At 36.8% G+C, this 13,254-nt stretch overlaps 1 protein-coding gene across 1 annotated transcript in view; it reads left to right on the top strand.

Moving 5' to 3' along the window:
- The window catches only part of LOC136860734 (uncharacterized), a 333,859-nt gene that overhangs the window by 299,555 nt on the left and 21,050 nt on the right, over nt 1–13,254 (top strand). Inside the window, exon 5 of the mRNA XM_067138775.2 lies at nt 5,629–5,815. Within this exon, the coding sequence (XP_066994876.1) occupies nt 5,629–5,815 (187 nt within the window). The remainder of the gene's footprint in view (nt 1–5,628; nt 5,816–13,254) is intronic.

The raw sequence follows: 13,254 nt of genomic DNA, 5'->3' as shown, positions 1-13,254 counted from the left end.
CACTCTCCATCCCAAGAGCTTCAAAGAAAAACTTCGTCATAGGATATAAACATGGTTTGGATCCATATTGAATTGTGATCACAATAATAATTATTAAATTAATGCTGTATGGTCCACCTTTTTCATTACTATATTATGCAATATTATTGAATTACATTACTAAACTAGGGACTAGTTTCGGCCTTGGTTGGCCATCTTCAGCCTTAATGTAATACATCTAATAACTAAACAAATGTAAAAACACACACTTGACATGAAAACTAATCTACAAACACACAATTAACATTAAAATCTGGGATGAACTAAATGTAAAATCTGAAAAATAAATTAGGCTCTAAATTCTTACCATCTGGAATATGTTCATCATCCAGATTCTTTCTTGCATTGATATTCATAGAATTTAGTTCCATCACTGCTAATCATTAAAATCTCCATCGCAAAATGGAAACTGGTAAATGTTGATTCTGTAGTCAGATCATTAATCACCAAATCTACTTGAGTGGTGTTAGCAGTATGCAAGCCACTGGATGCCACTGTAAATAACCACCAGCCGACGCAGAACTGCTGATGGTGTTTCTACATCAAAATAAAATGTTCCCGTAGTGCTTGTTAAAATCATTTTGAAATGCTGTTAGACATTGTCAAGACGGCACGTGAAGATATGGTTAAACCTGATAATGTTATTTATCAACAAGAAGGATTGGCTATGGGATCGCCGGCCTCGGATATCTTAGCTGAGATTTACTTGAATTTTGTGGAACACACCAAAATTGATAATAATAATAATAATAATAATAATAATAATAATAATAATAATAATAATAATAATAATAATAATAATAATAATAATAATAACTTTGACAACATCCTTTTCTGGACAAGATATGTAGATGACACCATAGTAATTATGGATGAGAGCATCACAGACACTGCTACCACCCTCATTAATTTAACCACAAATGTCACTAGGAAAGTTTTGCAGTGTGAGTGAATGCTTTAGACTTTTTGAGAATAATTTCCACCACCACACCACACTTCTCCATATATCAAAACCAGTCACTGAACCAACTCTGCCATTTTTCCTCGGTTACATTTTCACACTCTTGATCCAATGCTGCCAGAAGCTCCTCGTCAGATACAAAACACCACCCTTTCAGCTTCATCTTCACTTCTGGGAAGAGTGCGAAGTCACATGTTGCAAGATCAGGACTGTATGGAGGGTGATCAAGCACAGTCACCCCTGATCTGGCAAGAAAATCCATTGTTACATTAGCACAATGTGCTGGAGCATTGTTGTGATGCAAGAGCCAAGTGTTGAGCCGTGACCTTGGACGGAGCTGCTTGAGAGCCTGGATGACCTGAGGCAGACAAGTCTCACTGTACCACTTCGCAGTAACTGTCCTTTGTGTTTCTAACATAACCCGAGTCGGATGCCCCGTTTAGTGGAGAATACTGCAATCATCCTTTTCTTCACTGAACTTGACTTTCGCACAGTCACAGGAGTACCCTTATCTTCAAACAGCCACACCTTGTTCTGGAATTTTGTTGGGACATCGTAATAATAAAGCCACCTGTAACGGTGCTATTGACATTACGTGAAGTCCCATTTTCAAACTGTTTTGGCATTTTTTGGCACCATTTCACTCGATGTGCCCTTTGTTCCTCTGAAAGTGAATGGGGCACCCAAAGTGAACAAACCTTTCTAACATGGAGATGGTCGTGTAGAATTGAATGAATAGCTGATGCAGGGATGTGGTGGGTCTCTTCTACCTGCTGATATGTCAACCGGCTCTCTTGCTGCAACATTTTCCTCACAGCTTCAATGTTTTCCTCAGTCACTGATTCAGACGGTCGTCCAGAACGAAGATCGTCTTCAACCCCAAAATTTCCCCTCTGGAACTCTTTGTACCAGCGGAAAATTGTTGTCCGATGTGGACAGTCTTTCCCCAGCACAGGAGTCATTTCCTCCAGGCACTGGTCAACAGTTAATCCACGAGCAAAATTGTAGTGGATAATTCCGCGATATTCACCTTTAGACCACACTGACATCTTAACTTGCTTTCAATCCCACTGCTTGGTAACAACTGGTGTGAAAGTCGCACCTTGCTGTCTTCTAGACCAGTTTTCACCCCTCTTTTCATCCCTCACCATAACAGGGGTGTCCAGCCAACTGCTTTTGCATATTGCAAAACTTTCCTAGTGCACTTGTAACACTGACCTGCATATAAAATTAGCACTTCAATCCGAAATTGAACAGAAAATTGATTTTTATCAGGCACCCAATTCTTAAGATATAAGATTTTCAGAAAACCCACCCAAGCAGTCATTACAATCCGTCAAGATTCTGCACACCCCCAAATTCACAAATGAGCAGCGTATAACAGCATGGTGAATCGAGCCTTCAATGTTCCAATGTCTAAAAGAGACCTCAAAAATGAGTTGAACACCATGAACTAAATCTAATGGATACAACAGTTTCTTCATTGAAAAAATAATCAATAAATATAAATATCGCTCCTCTACCACTTTGAAAAAAGATAAACAAAACAACTCCTCCATTTCTATCTTTACGTTCAACGAACAAATTTACAAAGTCACCAACATTTTTAAAAAGCACGATGTAAAAGTAGTTTTCAAAACCAACAATAGGAATGCACAAATCTTATATAATGCCACATCCATAAACAAGTTCAATAGTTTTTCAAAATCAGGAGTATACAGGATTATTTGCAACAGTTGTAATTCTTCTTACATCGGACAGATCGGGAGGAATTTTAATATAAGGTACTCGGAACACGTCAATGCCCTGAAGTACAATCAATTTTCAGCTGTAGGACAGCATATGCATGACTATAATCACAAATTCACAGAAATAAAACAAGATATAAAAATTCTCCCCAAAATCATCAACAAAGGACCCATCCTTAACATTACTGAAAGCTGCTTTATACATATAGATCAATATTTTAACCCAAATCATAATCTTAATGACATTTCAGAGAAGCTAAATAACCCATTTGACCTTCTGATTCCCATTTTTAGAAACGTCAAACCAACAAGTCGTAATTCAGTTTTTCATAATATTCACATCACCTTTCCTCAGCAGCCATCCCTTTTCCCACATCCTTCGGCCCCGCCTTAATTCTCTCACCATTCCCCTCTACCCATCTCTCCTTTATCTGACCTCTTCCTTTGCCCCTTTGCCCTGCCCCTTCCTTTTCCTTTGAATCTCACAACCATCAGTATGAGGCACACAACAATACACCATGCACCACATGCTGCAACAAGAGGCAAGTCCCATATAACCTATGCCATGTGACTAACACGCTCTCTCTTTCCTTCTATTCATTAATTTTATCTAATTTTATCTATATTTATTCAGGTTAACTTCATGGACATCGCAATGAATTGCGAATCTATACCAGCCACAAATTAAGAATGTGTCAGTTTTAACCATATCTTCATGTGCCATCCTGAAAATGTGCAACAGCATTTCAGCATGGTTTTAACAAGCACTACGGGAACATTTCATTTTATTTTGATGTGGAAACACCATCTAGCATATTGCGTCAGCTGGTGGTTATTTACAGTGGCATCCAGTGGCTTGCATACTGCTAACATCACTCAAGTAGATTTGGTGATTAATGATCTGACTACAGAATCAACATTTACCAGTTCCCATTTTGCGATGAAAATTTTAATGATTAGCAGTGATGGAACTAACAATTCTATGAATATCAATACAAAAAAGAGTCTGGATCATGAGCATTCTCCAGATGCTAAGAATTTAGAGCCTAATTTATTTTTCAGATTTTACATTTAGTTCATCCCAGATTTTAATGTTAATTGTGTGTTTGTAGATTAGTTTTCATGTCAATTGTGTGTTTTTACATTTATTTCGTTATTAGATGTATTACATTAAGGCTGAAGATGGCCAACCAAGGCCAAAACTAGTCCCTAGTTTAGTAATGTAATTCAATAATATTGCATAATATAGTATTGAAAAAGGTGGACCATACAACAATAATAATTACAGTATTACTGTATTGTGAAAAACTTCACTTTAGTCATACAGATCGGTCCCGATTCTGGAGTCCTTTGAGCTCGCTTCTATGAAAACCACTCCAACATGCATTTGTCAACTCTTCAAACGTAGATTTTGCATAGTTTTTTGATTTGCCATACCACTGTTTGCATTGAAGGAACAAGCAAATGATAGAAGTTTGTCTTTTGTTGCATAAAATATCCTGCACAGTAGAATCACCAACATTATATTGGGCACACACCTGTTTAACGGCAGAACAATCAATCAATACTGATCTGCATTTAGGGCAGTCGCCCAGGTGGAAGATTCCCTATCTGTTGTTTTCCTAGCCTTTTCTTAAATGATTTCAAAGAAATTGGAAATTTATTTAACATCTCCCTTAGTTATTCCATTCCCTAACTCCCTTTCCTAAAAATGAATATTTGCCCCAATTTGTCCTCTTGAATTCCAACTTTATCTTCATATTTTGATCTTTCCTACTTTTAAAGACGCCACTAAAACTTATTTGTCTACAAATGTCATTGCATGCCATCTCTCCGCTAACAGCTCGGAACATACCACTTAAATACAAAGTATGTTACAAGTGTTATTTTTAATATCCACCTATTCAATACAAAGAGATCTAGTAAATTAAGAATTAAATCTTATCATAAAAAGTTACAAGGAACATGTTTCGTCCATATTAAGGACATCATCAGCCTCAAACTCAAACCTGTAAGGTGAATAATTAGGATCCTGATTGTTCTTACAAATTGTAAAAAGAGGATATCAATGTAGGTGTTTGTCTAACATAAAATTATTAGAATATCCTTGATTAAAATCGTAGTATCAAACTGCATGTCACAAGTTCACCAGATTACACTCTCTGGAGTGCTGAGTCAATGCATTAAAAAGTAGTTCTGTGACAGTGAAATCATTAACGAATTTCCATTTACCTATCTGGATAAATATTTTGAATTAATTTGTCCAAAAATAATAAGAACATGAGTGTGAAATGCAAGCTTTGTTTGGGAGCAATGATTTTGAAAATCTCAGTGATGATAGTCTCTATCTATGCTAAAGTACACCAAATAAAATAATATATTTTTCCTTGCAAACTTTGGTATTATTTCTGTCTAATGTGAAAAAGATGTCAGTGATTTCTTAAAGACTGACGTTCTGTGAAGTAATTGTAATTTTACAAATCACTTGTTGAAAAAGTAATTTTTTATTTTAATTGAGTAAAATATTTCTCAGGTAACTGCAATTCTGTGCAGTTACTTTTATTTTGTATCTTTCCTATCACTGTTTGTTTTAGGAGATCCCTGGGCTGATACCTTTGGAATATAGTATGTCAATGGTAAAGAAGACTGAATACCATGTGATCAATAATCAGTTTTTTTAATGTGCTTACCAGGTCTATCTATCTACTGTATTTTAGAAATAAAATACAGTTTATTTTATATTCTTCCTTCAAGGTTAGTTTAATTTTGATATCAGAGGAACTTTAACACTGACATGAGATTCCTGTTATTGGGAGTATAATACTCTGGAAAGTTACAGCCTATCAAGTTCTGGATGTGACCTGTACTGGCTGCTTTCAGACTAGCTGCAACAACTGCGACGCCGTGCAACAACGAGCAAGGTGGCATGACGAACGAGCGACTGGTCCGTTGTTACAGCAACCTGTACGCAACAGCACGAGTCGACACGTTGGATGCCCTCGACAACCTGCCGCCTCTCAAGGATGCAGACGAACTTAAGTCTAAAATTTTGTTTTCAGTGATTGTGGTGAGTCGTCTCACAGCATCGTTTCTTCTGGAGTCTGTACTTTCAAGCTCATCTTGTCTTTTCTTACCTGTCATGCTTTGGGACCTTTCTTAGTGGTACTGTATTCTATTAGACCTTCTTTGAATTTCCATTTAACACAAATGTCTAACAAATAACAAGCATGTTCTTATTGTGAAGTCATTTTCACAATTTAAAGTACAATATGTGAAGATAGTACAGATATTTACAAGTATCAAAATAATATTGAATTGAACATTACTCAGCTCCAGACAATCACCACAGTCTTTGATAATACAGCCAACATGATTGTCCTATGTATCAGCCCTGATAAAATCAAGAAATAGGGCTGGCGGCATGCGAACCAATATGGTATTAACGTTGGAAACACTTGGCTGGCAATGGCCCATAAATCCACTTACTTTGGCAGATCGTCATACACAGTGGTGGTACAGAGACCAAAGTACACACTTGTATTGGGAAAGCTGCAGCTATATTTCATCGACTCCAACTGGTGGACTGCAACTTCCATCCCTCTTATCATTAAATTACACCTGTCCTCAATGATTATGCATGCCAGCATCTATGCAAGCAAAACTTAGAAGATTTCGGCAAGTACTTATTCTTTTATTTTCTAGAATCTGACTTATGTCGCACCGACACAGATAGGTCTTATGGCAACAATGGGATAGGAAAGGCCTAGAAGTGGGAAGGAAAAGACCATGTCCTTAATAATGTGCAGCCCCAACATTTGCCTGGTGTGAAAATTATAAACCATGGAACTCCATTTTCAGGGCTGCCATCAGTGGGATTCAAACCCACTATCGCCCGAGTGCAAGCTGATAGTTATGTGACCCAAGCCACACAGCCACTTGCTTGGTCGGCAATTATTATTATGAAAATAAATCTTTAAAATTATCATTGCTTGCAATGGATTCTGACCGCATTACCAACAGGAAGGTTTTGCACCCAGCCTAGCTTACATATCAGCATTGCTCAAAGTCCACTCCAGCTGGCTGGCTATGTTGTACAAATGTACCAATATTGTATATCTCATGCAGCCATGTTCAGAACTGAATATTGTGGTATCTTAATTCTGCATAGGTACCTGAAAAGTCTTTTTTATTACTTTGGTGCAGAAAGTCTTCCATTCAATCAGTGTTTTTAAAATCAGTTATTGTTATTATGAACATTTGCAAAGACCATGAAGAATACCAAACAATGGCTACTTCTGTTATAATCCTAGTTTGTACTGTTTTCGTAGCTGGATTGTTTGATCATTCTGAATCCAGAAAACTTAAAGTGTGGAAATGACGTTAATACTTTTTTTTCATTTCCTTCCTAAGTTTTTTCATGTTCCGCTGTTCTTCATCTTTTTTCACACTTGTAGATTTGTATAGATATGTATAAATGTAACTTATTTGAATTTCTAATTAAAACAGATATCTTCCTTTCTCCATATTGTTTTGTAATTATCCTATGGAAATGTATATCAGTAACACTCACTAATTCATTTAACTGCCTCTGAATATAATATGCACTAACAGACCTGATTTTGCTGAATAGCATGTTGCCTTTGTAGAGCTTTTATGTTGTAAAATGTTATTGTAAGAGAAAGGTACTGAGGACAAGGAGATAATATGGTTATTCAATGAATTAAATCGTTCCACTTCTTTCGAATATTTCAGTTAATATCTTAGCAAGCGGAAAGAGCGTTAAATGTTAGGTCCATTACATAGGAATATAGATTGTAATGATAAAATAATAAACATCTGGTGCATGTAAGTCAACTTAATCTCTCAACATGACTGCTGCACATTCAGATGGAGTGTCGTGTGGTCTTTACAATGACATGCTCGACTATATTGCTGGGTTTCCAAGAACGAGTCTGCTACCTCTCATATTAGACAAATCCGCAGAATTGTTTATAAGTAGTCCCAAATGCATCAACTTCAAAGGGAGCAATATTCTTGTGATATGAGGTGAGTTAACAGGGTAAGTTAACCCCATTCCAGCCCTCAGTTCAAAATTAAAATCATTGAACTAGCAGGGAATCAATCCCAGAGCTGGATTGGAGGCAAAGCAGGACAAGTTCCACATTTCAAGTTCCTAAGTAGGTACTAAACAGAAATGAACATATATTTGAGTGTGATTTTATCAACAGATTTATTTTAATTAAGTTGTTTCGTTTTAAAGTATAATGTTTGTTTGTCCAACCCTTGTCCCATTTCTCTACGGGGTCGGGTACGAGGTGAGATGAATCTGTCATGGCAGGTTTTTTATGACCGGATGCCCTTCCCAACGTCAACCTCATCAAAGGAGTCAGCGAGATGAAATGAATGTCATGATATATGACAGTAGAAAGGGAGAGGATGAAGCCCAGTGCTGGCACATAGCCTACTCCTAACGAATCGCACCAAGGGGTCTGCTCAAGGCTTAACGTCTCCATCCAATGGACAAATCACCACCAACAGCATCGTATGCCCTCACTTCATATGAGCATTGCGGAGAGGTTTGGCAGGCAATCTACTGATTAGAAATTGTATACCACCACCTCCCCTACCCTGCTGACCAACATTCTGATAGTGAAAATTTTTTCGACCAACAGGACTCGAACTAGCTAACCACGATGTCACACTGTTCTTCAGTACCTTAACGATCATGGCCACCAAGCGGGCTTTTGTTTTCAAGTATAATACTGTTACCATATGTTTTCTTTTTCAAATAGTTTATACATTTATTAATCAAAATTAGTTCCGGTAGACTGAAGAACATAACCGTTACAAATTAACTGAGACGAATCTGAAAAGAGATGGCTTAAGATATTACCAAAAAATGGTTGCACCAAATTCAAATATCTGCTGATCTATCTAACACTTGTTCAACCATAATTCAAAATAACCATATAATCTCTTTTCCTTACTTATGATTATAACATGGTATAGGAATAACATGATGTCTAGAGGACATCTGAAACTTGCTTTGAAGAGCTTACTAGAGTTTATAATTAAACAACCCTGTTCATAATGTATGAAACACGTAACAAATTGGTCAATCATGAAACACAACAGAGTACTTTATAGTACCTTTCTACTCATGAAGTATGGACTGTTCAGTTTTTGAAAGGCTTTCTTGCAATTTTTTTTTTCTTTTTCTTGAATTGAAAGATTTATATCCTATTGGTCCAAATTATGTCAGTTATCATGTGGCATTCCATTCTAAACATGTATCAAAAATACTCAAATGCATAACATAACTGGAAGACCATTTTCCTGGTGCCCTTGGTTTGAATTCTAGCATCAAGCTGTCAGGTTACATCCTCTATCTGGAGTGAATTTCTTCCTCGAGCTTCTCTCAACCTTGTTCTTTTCACTGGATTTGTATGATCTCAAAGTGTGGACACTCCCATGCATCACTCTTCTGATAAGAGAGAGTATTCCCGATGCTTCTGTATATGGGACAATGGGAAATCTTACTTCCTCAAGGTGGCTTCACTTGTTTGCCACCATATTGCTCTTGTGCATTAGTTCAGCAATGGCAAGAGTTTTTTGTACAAGATGATCTTCATTTTGACATGCCTGTACTAATGGAGTTAGTTATCTCTCCTGCAGTTTCTCATTGACAGTGTTGATACTGAAGAATACTTGCATACACTCACTGCACTCTCAGTCGGTCAAAGTAAAAATCACAACTTCTCTTAATCAGTTAATTTTAAAAATCTCACAAAAATGAAATTCCGAACATCCAGTGATATGCCTCGAAATAACATGTCAGAAGTGAATCAGGCAGTACATTTTTATACCATCTTCTTGTAGTCAGTACTTCAGTTCCTCCTATTATATTCATTACTCTTACAGTATATTCTGTAAAATTTAAACAATTTATTTTTCTGAGTGGTTGATTTTCTCAAGTAATTTTGATAAACAGGAGTCCTCACTTGTGCCATAAACTATTTTTGTAGATTGCCAGGTTTGTAGAAGAATAAGTTTCTCTTGCTCTTTATCCTATGCTCACTTCTATTTCCATCTGGTCAAACATTCTCTGAAGCTTGGAGTGTTAACTACCATTTCTGTAGAAAGAAAAACGCATGTGCTTCTCAGTGGCATATACTGAGGGCTACCAAGGCTATCGGTGAAGCCCTAACCTCAAATGAGAATGATGGAAATCTAGAGCACATTGTAATGTAAGCATCTGGCACATTGTTCCCTTTAAAAATCTTGAATGAAATGAGATAAAACGCTCGTATTTCAGAGTGCAAGGCATCGGAGAGAGATATCGCAGCCCAGGCACTCACCTCGCAAGGCTTGCAGCTGAACGCCCGATAGGAGCGGGGACCGGGGGGAATAGGTGTGCTAGGCTTCGGTCTGTGGCTTGGGCCGATGACCTCATTGTTAGGCCCCTTTAAACAACAAGCATCAACAACAAGCAAGCTTCAGTCTGTCAGATCGCCACTGCTAACGGAGAAATAGCTCAAGACTCGAAGTTCTCAGGAAGTTTCCGAATTGACACATGCATTCCTCATCGTACATACTTCCTTACCTCATACTCAGATAACAGAGTTCTGGCATTCACTCCCTTTTGCTCCTACATCCTTGTAGAAAGACACTGCATGCCTACTGTTATAGGAGTAATACAGTTTTCTTTTTATAGGTAGATCTGCTAAAATGAAATGCAATCTTTCAGGTTTAATGTTCTCTTTGGTTGGTTGGAATCGAACCTGTGATCATGGGTCAGAAACCACCACTAATCTCCCGAGAAGGAAGCTAACATACCAGTGAACGATGGCTACCACTGCTGGCAATGCTGTAAACTTAAGAAATTTAATAATAATAATAATAATAATAATAATAATAATAATAATAATAATAATAATAATAATGGTGCATGGCATCTGTATAGGTTTGGTGGTGACCTAATGAGGATAACATAAATGGCGAAGACGTGATAAACACCCAGTTTCCAAGCCAGCGGAATTAAAGAGTACAAATGGGTTGATTCTGAGAATTGAACTGGGCCCATCGGACCAAAGGCAAGCATTCTATCCATTTCACCACAAAGCCAGATTTTAATTTGCTCAGTAGCTTGTGAAGCAACCTTCACAATACAACAGGCTTCTCCGTTGGCTATTGGCTCTAGCTCAGAACGCTTAGGGCTTGACATTCACTAAACCAACCATTGAAAAGGGGTAACCAAAGTCTAGTGGTAGCCCAAGTCTTGATCCCAGCATACGCCACTGGTGCTTCTCCAGACAATATCTCTCTTATTTCTAACTAGAAAAATAATCAGGGATGAATTGTTGTGAATTGTTTTTACACCTCAGCTATTAACTCAGATAACACCCATTATTATTTTTATATTGATCTCTCAAGGTAAGTATTCTGTATTATATAAGGTAAAGTAATATTAAGCTGCTTTGAGTAATTTTCTTTTCCTATCAAAATAACAAATACAAGGTTAAGAGGTGAGTGAATTCAAGGGTTATTCCATTTTAATGGTTCATGCGGTTGAGAGGGATTGCAACTTCCATTTATATATTTTAAGGATGTTTCAATAACTCACTTAACATGGAAGATGCCATTTTGATGGGGGTTGGTAACCATAAGATCAGTACAAAATGAAATTCGAGGAGTATTCCTCTTGTCCTTACCTCCAGTCTCCATGTCAGTATTCCAATAGAAACAAACATATCTAATAGGAGGTAAAAGATTAGGAGTACACGACAAACACAAAGGAATAAAAGGATCCCAAGTATAGGAAAGTAACGAACAAGTGTCGAATCAAGTCAGAGAGAGAGAGAGAGAGAGAGGAACATATAATAGGACGTATCTTAGTCTTATGTTTCTTCACTTTTCCTTTGTTTATCCGGCACTAACAAGGTTTCACTGTATTTATGCGCAGGGGTATATGTATAACTTAACTCTGTCTTATTAGAGAGAAGAAGATTAATTCTGGAAAGCTTTATTGTTTTTGCTTTTTTTTAATATCTCTGAATTATTCTACTGTATTACTGTCCTGCTAATGATCTAAACACATTCACTGTTTCTACTGAAGCAAATTTGCTCCCTTTAGGAGATATTCCACACCATCACTTTTGTGTTTCACACATAAGGTAGACTGAAGGAAGTGACATGGAATGCTGCAAATTTCATATTGTACCAATCTGCACTGTATACCACATAAAATCAGTGAACAGTGTACAGGAAATATTTATTACAGGCAATAACAGTATGTGAGATGAATAACTGGTTTACAAGAACCAGTGGTTTGACCAAAAATGGTGAACTAGAATATACAACAAATAAAAATCAGGAGAGGAGCATGATAAGCACGGTGGATTAGCTGCTAGTTAGTTATCCACCCAACATCCAAGGATCCTAGGGCAGAATTTCACCCTGAATAGCCATGAGGTATTAGGGAGGCATCCAGCCTTAAAACCATTGCCAAAATCCAAAATAAGTCATGGATACCGGTACTTCAGTTACCTCAGAAATAACAGCATGACAAACTGAAGAAATGTATTACTACTTTTATGCAAAATACGAGGTACCTACCAGCTTTGTCATGTGTAATCATTATGGTCAATGCATTGTTCTGTGATCTTATGAATGAATAAACTTCAGTACATACATTCAAATTCATCAATCTTTTCTGCATTCTAAATAATTATATTAATTTCAATCATTTCATTTGCTTTTGCTCAATAAGATACTCTGTTTAACTACATTTACACTGGGGAAAAATACTGGTAATTTCACGATTGAAAAAGCCTGAAGACTTAAAGAGCTTAAATGTTTTTTTTTTTTTTACATTTAGATTGTCCATATTCTTTTCTCATAAGTTCATATTACTCTGCAGAACATTCATAGCATTTAAAATATAAGATATTAAGCAATTCAAATCCAGTACATTGAGAAAGGGGTGCTTCTGACAACACTCTTCTTTTCTAAATTAGAGTATAACTAAAGAAAATGTAATTTTTCCAATCTTCCATAAAATTTCCCAAGTCTGTATCAAAACAATATAGTAAGAGTCATATTGAATGTTCCGTTCTATAAAGAAGGACATCCCTGTTAGTTGTGTAAGATTTCAAGATTTATGTGTATTGGCTTATGAGAAGTTCCAAAATTAGGTTTTACTACTGTATCCTGAGTACAACTCTATTTGAGAGTGGGAAATTTGTTCTTGCATTTTGGAGATAGTGGGTTTGAAACCCACTGTCGGCAACCCTCCCATTTTCACACCAAGCAAATGCCAGTGCTGTACCTTAATTAAGACCATGTCCACTTCCTTCCCACTCCTAGCCCTAGGTGTAACATAAAGGAAATTGTAAAAATAAAATGGAGAAAATAAAGTGAGATGGGTCTTTTCCAGGATCTCCAATTTCTCCAGTCACTTTCATTCTAGTAATTCTTCTGCTTGAATATATTTTCTCTTTATTGATC

Source organism: Anabrus simplex, chromosome 1 (genome assembly GCF_040414725.1).
Source record: "Anabrus simplex isolate iqAnaSimp1 chromosome 1, ASM4041472v1, whole genome shotgun sequence".
Lineage (NCBI taxonomy): Eukaryota > Metazoa > Arthropoda > Insecta > Orthoptera > Tettigoniidae > Anabrus > Anabrus simplex.
Note: the sequence above shows the minus strand (reverse complement) of the source record. Positions and strands in the feature narration are given on the sequence as shown.